We start from the raw sequence: 12693 nt of genomic DNA on the forward strand, positions 1-12693 counted from the left end.
TGGTCACTGAAAATGTTCCGTCATAAACCTACGTCATCATTTCCGTTTCCGTATATTAAACTAGATGAATCTAGTAAGGATTTTATAAGCTGTTTGTGTTCGTTCAGTGGTTTCAGTGAAGTGCGTAGGTAACAAAGATGACGACGGGATCTCCCCCTTGAAAACAAAATGTAGAATGGACGTAGATGTAATTTATCTGCTTACAGTTTGTCTTGCTGTACCAAGTGTTTGACGGCAAGGAGGTGTTTACGATGGCTGGTCTGTAACATCATTGTGACTCAAGTTTGGTGCATTGCCTGGCGATGTAGGTTAATGATGTGCTGCTCGGATGGGGTTATAAATTGAAAATCGTTGTGGGATCTCATAGCTTCGGCACAATGACTGATGACGATCGCTGGAATTTACTGATCCATCTCAGCTGGTCTGAATTGTGCATGACGAAGATCCTGTAAAATTAATTGTGGTTATGGAGGATAGTACTGAGGAGCTACGGGAGGAGTGGCCTTTGCTCCTCTGGACCATGGTTGCTGTTCTAGTCCCAGTGTTCATCACATTGTGGTGCAGCTTCCAGCGTCCCAAACGCAAAGTTCAGCTGAAAGATCTCTTCCGAAAGAGCAAACACGGCTGGCACTACACGGACCTCTTCAACAAGCCCACCTACTGCTGCGTGTGCTCTCAGCCCATCCTGCAGGGGGCGTTCTGTGACTGCTGCGGCATATGTGCGGATGAGCAGTGCATACACAGAGCAGATCGCATCCTCTTATGTAAAGAGATCATGACCCAGAGTCAGACAGATGGGAGGTTCTGCCACCAGTGGGTCAGAGGAAATGTGCCCCTCGCCAGCTACTGTACCGAGTGCAAACAGCAATGCGGGACTCAACCTAAACTCTGCGACTATAGGTACTTAGTATAATCCTGAGTATAATTCTTATCACAGAAAAGCACAAATTGTCCTATTGGTATAAAATACATGTAAATACATTTAAAACAGTGGTCTTATATGACGTCGGAGATATTAAAATTCTAACACAACTTTGTAAAAAAAAAAAAAGAGGCCTAACCATGTTTAGGAGAAAAGCCTATGCGAGGTAAATTAGTAAAAGAAAGTTTGGCTCATATTTTTAATCAACATATACCGGAAAAAGTTCTTAAATTTACTTTAGTCTAGTAGTGAACAAGTGAAGGAGTAAAAAGGTGCAGCAGGTGTTCCCTTTTTTCTGTCATGGCACTTTTACATACTGTCAACATACTTAGATTAATAAACCGGTTTTGTAAAAATCGTAAGAGTAAGGTGGATACGGCTTTAAACTTTTTAACTTGAGAAAGAAAATACAAAAAACAATCAAAAGCTACCTTGACTCCCTCTCTAACCATAAACAGAAAAACTATTTTGACAACTAACGCCCACCTTCCATAATTTTATCAATATTTACAGAAGTCAAAGTTAATATTTACAACAAAATCTTAAAGAAAAGACAAGTGTTTTTGCAGCTTAACTTACAGCAAAAAGAATGGCAGGATGGCAACAACATGAAGAGCAAATGCAACAGAGAGCACACAGCCTAGAACAGGATTTTAAAGCTTCTATTGAAATCCATTTCTGTTGAGGATGCGGCACCTGAAAATGCATTACTGACTATTTTACAGAGCAAACTGGAAGCCTGTTCTTCTCTATGTGTTTAATCTTTCCAAAGCATGATTTGATTAAAAAGTCAGAAATCCCTGTAATCCAACTATTATGTGAGATCCAGGAACAGGTTATTTTGCCTTAATCCTCAGTGTCAAATGTAGCACTAAACTGGTGTCAGATCAGCTTTTTCAAATTTGAAATCACTTTGAAATCATTTGTGCCATTATTTCATGATTTATTAAGATTGTATCTTGTGGAAGATAAGAAATATTACTATTAGGTTTACCACAGAGGGTTTGCTGTCAGTAAAGTATACATTTCAGTGTTTTATAACAAGCTACAAGTGCCCTCACTCACATTTGCTGGTTTTATTCGGGAATAGGTGTGTATGGTGTCAGACCACAGTGCATGACGACTGCCTTTCCAGTCTGAGCGATGATCTGTGTGACCTTGGAGAGTTCCGTTCTGTTATCATACCTCCATATTACCTCTATCAAGTCAACAAGCTCCGCCGAAGACACCCTGATGAGTACAGCAAGGTGAGGATCAATTCACAAACATAAACACCTGTCAAACGGACTTTTTTCCCCCCTAAATTTTCAGGTGTGCACAGAGGCTGGCTTTGTCTGTCGATCTGTTTTTTAGTGTGTATTTAAAGAGGTCATCAAATTTCCCTTGATCTTTTTACATATATAATACATCATTGTGCTATAAAAAATACTGTAAGTTTCTGAACTCTTCAGCTTCCTTGTTAGTCCAAAAACAGTTTACAAGCTGCCAAAACGACTCATTTTCTACCTCTGTTTTTTTTTTGTGCCCCTTTAACCCCCTGAGTGTTCAAACCAGAGGGTCAGAAATAGGGTAGATAATGGCCATTTAATTCTAAATGATAACTGCTCTTGATGTAAAAAGCTTATTAAAATTATAAGTAGACCCCAGGGAATGTCATAAAATAATAAAAAATGTGGTTCATGACCCCTTTAAGATTTGAAAATTTTTAATTTGCATAACATGGATTTTCTCTCATTTTTACACCCTAAATAATCCTGATTGAATGACCAGAGTGGTACTTGTTTAATTTATATGGTCTTTTTTTAATAATCTGTGGGACTATTTTACATATTTTTTGGCTGATGTGCTATGTAAATTTCTATGTGATTTCTATGTAAAAATGTATTAGATGGACATCTTTGAATGCTGTGCAGAGTCTCGTTGCTTTTTCAGCATCTTGTGTATAATCGCTGCATTTAGTTAAATGAAGTTCTACTTTTGAAAAAAATGGCTCTCGAGACCCTGCATTCCCTTCCTATATTCATACAGCGTTTCATGTTTTTAAGTGCAAAAGGGCACAAAAGCTTTTACTTGACATGACAGGTATTTCTATATGTCAAATAAAATATGCATAAACTTTTTGAAAAACTACACTTTTGATTCAATTACAAACTAAGTCTTTTGAAAAATTATAATTTGTGGAAAAGAGAACCAAAGAAAGAAAAATCATCCCTCAGGTCCTCATCGTCAGGGGTGAAATGATCAATTCATGCAGTCCACTGAATGAATGTAATTAAATTAACCCCACTGACTGTTTAATTGTTTTTGTATGCAAGTAGCTTGCTGCATTGTGCGGGAGTGCCTGGACTCCAGTATTGGTCTTGGCAAACACAAGAAGTGGCAACAACATGGGGGAGGTTCTGTTAGGAGAATTTCGTACTCTTCTGAACCCTGTACAGGTATCAGTCGTCTCTGTGCTCACATTCACACACTCAGCCCCAGTCTTTCTCTGTTTCCATGTACTCTGTCTCTTTGTTAAAAAAAATAGTTTCTTTAAGCAAAAATCAGTATTTAGTGTGATCTCCTGTCACATGTCTCCTGGACTTCCATTTTATCAAAGAAGAGACTCTGAGAAATTTCTCATCAGATTTTGAAAGTTTTCTTGGCCTTCCAGACATTTTCCATTCCATTTAGGTTTAAGAGAGCCAGGTTTCTGCTATTGCTCAAGTGTAAGGGGAGGTCACTAAATACTTGCCACTTTACCCTATACATTTTTGTTTTCTGATTTTTTTTATTTTTTTTTCTGATTTTTTTTTTTTAATACTGCATGCTAATAAAGGTCATTGTATCATTGCTAAAACAACATAGTGGCCTAAGACTTTTACACAGTACTGTATATATAAAAATGTATTTATTTTTTTATGATAGATCACATTCCTTCTATTATTCCTATGCTACATCCAATTGTTTAACAAGATGATATAGTTGGGTTTTTATTGTTTCTTTCAGGTGTTTGATCTCTCTGAGCTGCCCCCCTCTAAAGCCCTGCAGCTGTGTACTCTTCTGCCCCCAGGCAGTGTGCGTGTTCTGGTGTGTGGGGGAGACGGCACAGTGGGGTGGGTTCTGGATGCCATTGATACCATGAAGCTGAAGGTGAGAGCTGTATAAGCTGAATAGTTGAGTGGACTCAAAAATGTGATGCAGATTAAAGTCAGTTGTGGATGTAAACCAAGCATATATTTTTTTCATGTATTTTAGTGCTGTAATATATAAAGACTGTATATGTATGTGGCCTGGTTAGTAGGATGTATAATGTCATTATGTAATGCATTATTTTCACATTTTGTGGTGTCATTTCATAAAAAAAAAAAAAAAAAAGTAATTTGTTGTTTTTTGTGTTATAAAATATTGTCTATGTTTGCCTGTCTCTTATTCCATATAGGGTCAAGATCAGTTTATCCCTTTTGTGACCATCCTGCCGTTGGGCACAGGCAATGATTTATCAAACTCTTTGGGATGGGGAGCAGGATACGCTGGAGAGATCTCAGTAGAAGAGGTGATCAGGAATGTTCTAGAGGCTGAAGTAGTCAAGATGGACAGGTGAGACCCTGGCTGTGCTGTAAAGTCTTGTATTATGAGGGTTGGATTTTGTTATTCTTCAGTTTATTTTGAATTCCTGCTTTGAATGTTTCAGATGGAAAGTTCAAGTTGCCTCCAAAGGAAACTATTTTCGTAAGCCAAAGGTCAGTACATACAGTATGTGAACAACCAGCAGGAAAATTATAGCACTTCAGAGTGCGCAAGAAATTATTTGTATGTTAAACTAATTTAAACTGGCATAAAACTATTTATTAGCATAAAATCCCATGAAATATCTATGTATTAAATAAATCAATAGTATTTTTTAAGAAATGCTTTTGATTCATTTAGTGGTTAAGAAATGAGATTATTTTAGCTCAAGGTTGTTTTCTCGCCAGGTGTTGGCCATGAATAATTATTTCTCAGTGGGTCCTGATGCTCTCATGGCGCTGAACTTCCATGCGCACAGAGAGAAAACACCATCTTTTTTCTCCAGCCGAATCATCAATAAGGTCTGAGGCATTACCTGTCCATCTTTTCATTTCACAGGAAAATTAAATCCAAAAAGCGTGTAAGATTGTTTCTACATATGTTTATTGAGATAAACTACATATTTCAGTGTAAATACATTTATAGATGTAAGCTCATGTAATTTCCTTTTTTTTTTTTTTTGTAGGTTTCAAAATATTTCCTTCCCTATAAAGACTCTATATAACGTCTCAGATTGTGAATTCAACCGGGTTCCATGAGAAGAGGAACAAGATGCTGCATCTTGGTGTTGATGCTGTGGGGAATTCCATCAGTGAGCCTGGTGTCTGAGCATGTGTACCAACGGCAATAATCATTGGCAGATGGCAGTCTATGTAACCCGCTGAGCGCCGAAAGTATAAAAGGGCACCTGGGTTACACGTCATCAACTCTTTTGTCTGAAGGAGATGTACAGGCATGCCCTGAAGCATGGCAACAACACACAGCATCTCGTTCCCCTTCTCAGGGAACCGGGATGCATTTGCAACCTGAGACATTCCCTTTCAAAGACGAACTTTGACACTGTGTCTTGGTGTTGACGCTATGTGGAATGCAATACCCACTACTCCATGCTGAAAAATGCCTGCTCCACTAGGCTTTGAGTATGCACAAACAGAGTGGGCATAGCATTTAAGTGACTCTAAGGATCTAGCTGGTGTCACAAGAATGTGTCAACACCCAAGGGCACATCCTATGTGACTTGAGCAAAAGATGTGCAGTGGCTCTGTTCCCCAAGCCATTATCCACAATTGTTTAAGGAGTAACCCCTAAAACTTCTGACGTTAGATGAAAAGTCAACAGTACTCTGCCCAGTACTCTACAGTTATGATTTATAGAGTACTAACAGTACTCTAGCTAAAACCTTAGTATCGCCATCATCCAAGGGGGAGCATATATCTCAACCACAAACAAATAATAAGGCAGGAAGCAACAAGACCATGGGACACATTGTGGTAACCAAAGAGATTCTTGTGAACCAGACTTTATACTACTTAAAACTCCAATAACTAATTGGGGAGAGTGGCAAATAAGGAGGTGGTTATCTTTTACCTGGATCTCGCTAAGAAGCCCACAAAGCACCCATCCAAATGGGAGCGTATGTCCCTACTTCAAACCCAACGCTAGCTGGTAAGGGAGGTAAATGGAATAAAAGGACGCTGTGCAAACTGCCCATAATAACTCCATCTACCTATATTGACCCTAAAGGCCTGTACACACCGGGACGAATATCATGCGCGATTATCGCTGCCGTTTAACGCCTCGTGACTAAACAAAGGGTGCCAATGTGAGTGTGCACACCGACGTGACAAACGCCAGGCGTAAAAGCGTATTTTTTTAAAAAACGCCTGGGGTTGTTTTTTTTTGTTTTGACGCGCCGCGTTAAAAACTGGCCGACCAATGAGATTACCATATTTGTTCACATGCCTGGAACTGCTGAAATTACAGTAAAACACGACTTGGTGGCACTCAAGCAGAAAACGGTCTTGTCGAGCACACATTGATACCAAGACGACAAAGAGGAAGTGGTAAGTAGACGAGGAAGACCCCTACAAACTATGGGTGCTCTGCCAGTTCTTGGCCACACCAATACTAGATGTGTATTATATGTGTGTATTTTTTATCTTCTTTAATTTTATATCATAAATATGTTTATTTGCACTACCGTTCAGCACAAGCGCCATATACTGTCAGGGAGTGAATTTGCACGGTCACTCGGCGCATCGCCAGTGAAAATCGCTTGGGTATGAACAAGAAAAACGTCTCGAAAAACGCTGACGATAAGCGTGCGCGATATTCGTCCCGGTGTGTACGAGGCTTAAGAAGGTACCTTTCTAAAAGGGAGTATTTAGCACACGGAGCTCATGTAAGTCCTCGGGTATAGGATAATGCCTACATGGAGGAACACAATGCTTGCTTCTCTCAGTTGTTTACTTTACGCGCTTGCAAACGAACAGCTCTTAAAGACAAAAAAGCTGATAACACTTTTATACTCATAGACTGCCATATGCCAATAATTATTGGTGTTTGTTACACATGCTCAGACACTGGTCACGCTGATGGCGTTCCCCATAGCATCAACATCAAGACACAGCTTCAAAGTTCCACTTCAAAAAGGAACTGAGAAAATGTCATGATTCTGTAGTTTGATTATACATCCACAATTATAAAAATTGACCCAATTTATAACTGTCTTTAACTATTATGTACTAACATTTAAATTATTTTTATACAATGTACTTATTGTGTACATATGTTTTTACATTTTATTTGTATTTAAAAAAAATCTGCATCTGTAATTAATTTCTGTAATTACATCTATAACTACAATGTAAAACCTACCCCTACCCTTTAACCCAGCCTTAAAAAAAACCATACCACCAAACCTGTCCCTAACATTAACCATAGCTCACCTCAAAAGCAGCAAAGGTGTTTTGCAATATAACATAAACACAATAAGTACAGTTTAAATGGCTAAAAAATACACATATTAGTTTATACTAATCTGACTTATTAGTAGGCCTACTACACAATCTATCCTGTTTTAATGCACTGTTATGTTCTCCTTTTTTCATTAAAAACAGAAGTGTTTTGTAAATTTATGACTAATAGTACTGCCAATTGTCTTTTCCCATAGGCAGTGTATTTCCTCTATGGTACCAAAGATTGTTTAGTACAAGAATGTAAAGATCTGGATAAGAAGATTGAGGTAAACATTTTAACTTGCTCACTGAGAAAAGTTTTTCAAGGCAAAGCGTTCTCTGGTGGTTTCCTTTGTTATTGTCATCATATGATTAGCATTTTCTCTGGAAGTCTGTAGCCTTGACATTAATTTCCTGCTTCATTACTGTTGTGTCTTAAATAATGCTGTAATGATTAACACTGTTTCAGAAGTGGACTAAGCAATTTTGAAAAAGCATCAGTGTTTACAATCTTCTTATATACGAATGGCTGACTTAGATACATCTGCTCTGCACATTGATCTGAAATATGAGAAAGTGTTTTAATATTGAAAAGAAAATGACATGTTTTAACTGTAATAATATCCATGGTAGGCTTTTCCTCCATATTGTGATGTACATCTAAGTGAAACAGATTATTGAAAAAGAAAAAAAAAATGTAGGGCTTTAACTAAATTATTTGTGAAGTCTTGCATTTACTGAACCGAATCGCGTTTCTCTGTCTCTGTGTTTATAGTTTCCCTTTATCTTTACATATAGTACTGCATAATTACAGTTCTAATGCCCGTTAATGCTTAATTGTGTCTCTTAAGTTGGAGCTGGATGGAGAGCTAGTGACTTTGCCCAATCTGGAGGGGATAATAGTGTGTAATATCGGCTACTGGGGAGGTGGCTGTAGACTGTGGGAGGGAATGGGAGATGAGCCCTATCCTCCGACACGGTGAGAATGAGGATGTCACTGTATTGTACACTTTAGAGACTCATAGTTTGTGAACATGGGTTAAAATTAAATGAAACTTTATAGATCTGAATCACAGTAGGATGACATTTGAAAATACTGCTGGTTTAATATTTTCTTTATTTTTCTTTCTTCAGTGTGGATGATGGCTTATTAGAGGTGGTGGGGGTATATGGCTCATTCCACTGTGCACAGATCCAGGTGAAACTGGCCAATCCTGTGAGGTTGGGACAGGCACATACAGTACGGGTGAGACCATAAACATGTTCTTTACTCGTGCAGCATTAATGTTGCTTAAGTGCGAGTTATGGCGCGTGTGCACTGTAGCGAATGTGTGCAGTGGCACAACTCCACTCAGTGCCACTCAAAATGCTACAATGCCTCCGCTTTGGGGAGTCTGTAGCGAGTGTGTTTAATGTGTTTTTTCAAATATAATCATCATATATACACACAATTACAGTTGGAAAGATGCAAGTTTTGTTTGCCCAAAACAAACATAAGGTGTCAATTTAATAAATGTTTGTTAACACAGCCAGTCTGTTCACAATGAAAGCATCCAAACTTTGGGACAAAAGGGATTGGACAATGAAACTGAAACACTGGCCAAGATAGTGTTGGAGGTTTCACACCTATATATGCACTGTCTGGTGGCCAATCTTCACTGATTTTACATTTCATCAGTAAGAGCAGAGTGTGAAGGTTGAATTAGCAGAGCAATAGCACAGCTGTACATAAAATATTGCAATCCACACAACATAATAGGAGACACATCAGAGTTCAAAAGAGGACAAATTGTTGGTGCACGTCTCCCTGGCTTATCTGTGACCAGGACAGCAAGTTTTTGAGGTGTATCGAGAGCTGTGGTATCCAGGGTAATGTTGGCATACCACAATGTAAGACGAACCACATCCAACAAGAGTGACTGTCGACGCAAGAGGAAGCTGTCTGAAAGGGATATTCAGGTACTAACCCGGATTGTATCCAAGAAACATAAAACCAGAGCTGCCCAACTCAATGCAGAATTGAATGTGCACCTCGCCTCTCCTGTTTCCACCAAAATTGTTCATCAGGAGCTTCATAGAGTAAATATTAATGGTTAGGCTTCTATAGCCAGAACCTTCAGTCACTTGTGGCAGTGCCAAATGTTGGTTTCATTGGGGCCAACTGTGCAAATCTTGGGCTGTGGACAATGTGAAACATGCATTGTTCTCTGATGAGTCCACCTTGACTGTCTTGTGTGGAGAAGCCCCAAAGGGGCATGAATCATGGGGGTGGACCAGTGATGGTTTGGGATGCAGTATCATGGCATTTCCTACTGTGCTTGATGGGTGTGTCACTGACAAGGACTACCGAACCATTCTGGAGGACCATGCTGAGTGGTGCATCATTACACATAGCAAGAATTGTGATAGAATGGTTTGATGAACATGAAAGTGAAGTTGAACATCTCCCATGGCCTGCACAGTCACCAAATCTAAATATTTTTGAGCCACTTTGGAGTATTTTGGAGGAGCAAGTCAGAAAACATTTTTCTCCACCAGCATCACATAGTCATCTGGCCACTGTTCTGGAAGAGGAATGGCTCAAAATCCCTCTGGCCACTGTGAAGGACTTGTTGTATCTGTCATTCCCAAGATGAATTGATGCTGTATTGTGGTCTAAAACCAGGTGTTTCAGTTTCATTGTCCAACCCCTGTATGTAACAATTGCAAACCCTACAATCAAGCAGAACCTCCAGCACAATCTGCATGTTTTTAAATGCTCAAGACAGACGTAACTACCTGAACCTCACAGCTATTTACTGCCGCCAGTAGTAATTGTTAGTAATTGTCATTCTGTGTCATATACACCTATACCGTCCAACAAAAAAACAGAAAGATTAAATCATGGTTATCCTTTGCCTCCTCGTGGTAGCTGGTATTGAAGAGTTCTCGGATGCCAATGCAGGTGGATGGAGAGCCGTGGGCGCAGGGTCCATGCACCATTACCATTACCCATAAGACCCAGGCTCTCATGCTGTACCACAATGCAGAACAAACAGATGATGACGATTCCAGCACGTCAGAGACTGAAGAACCCTCAGCCGATCACATTGACACAGCTAGCAACACACAGGAAACCATGTCTTAGTAAGGATATAATTACTCTGTGCTATTTCCACCCTAGAAATTAGCACAGCATGAATGAAAGAAACCCTGATGTGGTAAGTGTCTGATGTCACAGTCGTAAATGTACATAATGTGCATGTGCTACTCTAGCAGTGGTTTTCTGAGAGTTTTAAATCATCTTTCTCTCTCAAGCATTAGGCAGCCCCCTCTAAGCACAGCACCCGTAGTTCTTAAACTGTCCACAAGAGGTCTGTCTCTGTAGGTGTTGCAGATTTGCGTGTATTTTTTTTTTTTTTTTTTTTTTTCCTCACAGGGAGTGTTACCCGGAAGCTCAAAGAAGTGGCTAAGGTTTTAGCCGTTAATAGTCCAAAATGTAATCGTATTTAGCAGTAAGCTGAGCTCAGGCAATCGTAAAATTTAGTCCAGTGGAGAATGTTACTACCAAAGCTGCTTAGATATATCTTGCACTGATCGCGAGTGGCATAGGCCTGTGAGTATACAACTCGCTGCAGAAATCTTGCATTTGAGTTGTATAAATTAAGCTGTGCAATAATTTTGCTTTGGGTCCTTCTGTTTTGTTACTTCTTTTGTGAAACAAATTTGCACTGCGTTAATCTAGAGTAGATTGTGGATGGATGTGCCATTGATATCTTATTTTACAAGTATTCCATTTGTATTATTGGTTTTGTTTATGAAATGGCAGTAAAATGTTTCAAAGCACTGGATTAAGAAACTATTCTTTATTTTCTTTTTCCCCTCAGTGTGACGGTTTTGTTTGCATATGCTGATTATTAGATATTTTGTTTTATTAAATGTTTGTTTTCTCACTTTTCTGTAGAGATATCTTAGTTTTTATGCATCTTTCTTGAATAAAATCACTTTATGTTGGCATATAAAGTGATTTACTTTGCCATTGAATATGACCATCCTAATAGAATTATTTTCTATTATTCCACTCTTTCAAGTTTATCTTGTTTCAGTACAATTGTAGCTTCCCCTCCCTTCATGACCCGGTCATCACCTGATCTGCTGACTGAGGCCCAGTTTCATGACATCAAATCCCATTTGATAACTCAACAATGATTTGGACAGTTGTGACAAACAACATTTGTGATGAGTCATGCTCAAGTGATCTCTTGTATCAGTGATGTTCTTGAGAAATTAAGACAGTATGTGAAAGAAAAATAGCTGGAGGAGTAGTAATATGTAATGAGTTATATCTATAATTTTGATAAAGCACTCAAGCGGCATTCAGGAGTTTATCCATTAAAAACTTGCTGTGAACTTGATAAATCTGAGGCTTTGCTGATGTAATGTATTTGAATGGTTCATAATTTTACTTCATTTCATAGTTCATTTCATATTCATGAATATGAAAATGGCAAACATTTTTCATAGGTAATTGTGAAGGAGATTTTGAAATGTTTACAGGAGTGTTACCAAAAATATTGTGTGTGTGTGTGTGTATATATATATATATATATATATATATATATAATCTCCTTTTTCTGCAGCAAAGACTGGTTATTTTTACCTGTTAGATTATGTTCATCAGCTGTGCATTGAAATGTAGACTGCTGTATTAGTCTTATTAAAACAGGTTCAGTAATGTCTGAAATCCTTGAGAGAGAATACAATCAAAATTGTAATGTGTATTTATTTAATATCAAAGAAAATTTATTTTGAAATTACATGTTGTAACTACTTTTCCCATTATGTTTATGTGTACAAATACTGAAGCACTGGTTGTGATGAAAACCTCTTTAGAACTGTAATTACACTTTTTAATTGTTGTTTTGTTTCCTCAAGACACCTGTAATGTTACTAAACTAGACTGTTTACACATGCTCTAAATGTGTCAAAGGGGTTTTAAGCTACAATATTATTCTCAGTGGGAATATGGATGATTCGTCATTTTAATCATTTGGAAGTGTTAAAGTTGGATTCACTGTATTGAATATTTAAGGTTGAGATATTTTGCACTGACTTCTGTATGCTAGAAATATGACATGGTTGACGCCCTTGGCTTATGGCTTGTTTTTCAAATGCAAATAAAGCATAGTTTTGATCTGACAGTGTAAACGTCACTGTAGCTGCTCCTGCCTCCTGGAAACGTGTTTAATGTGTAGCTAGGTGTGTTTGTATGTTTGTTGAGAATCA

At 38.4% G+C, this 12693-nt stretch overlaps 1 protein-coding gene across 1 annotated transcript; it reads left to right on the forward strand.

Annotated features, from left to right (window-relative positions):
- Window positions 1-34: 34 nt before the first annotated feature.
- dgke (diacylglycerol kinase, epsilon) lies at window positions 35-12606 on the forward strand. Its single transcript, XM_051898107.1, has 11 exons — window positions 35-900; window positions 2013-2169; window positions 3241-3360; window positions 3911-4054; window positions 4344-4501; window positions 4596-4644; window positions 4879-4992; window positions 7644-7715; window positions 8280-8407; window positions 8563-8674; window positions 10340-12606. Exons 1-11 carry the CDS (start codon window positions 467-469, stop codon window positions 10553-10555), a joined length of 1704 nt encoding a protein of 567 aa, XP_051754067.1. The 5' UTR covers window positions 35-466; the 3' UTR covers window positions 10556-12606.
- The last annotated feature ends 87 nt before the right edge of the window (window positions 12607-12693 follow it).

The sequence above is a fragment of the Ctenopharyngodon idella genome, chromosome 6 (genome assembly GCF_019924925.1).
Source record: "Ctenopharyngodon idella isolate HZGC_01 chromosome 6, HZGC01, whole genome shotgun sequence".
NCBI lineage: Eukaryota > Metazoa > Chordata > Actinopteri > Cypriniformes > Xenocyprididae > Ctenopharyngodon > Ctenopharyngodon idella.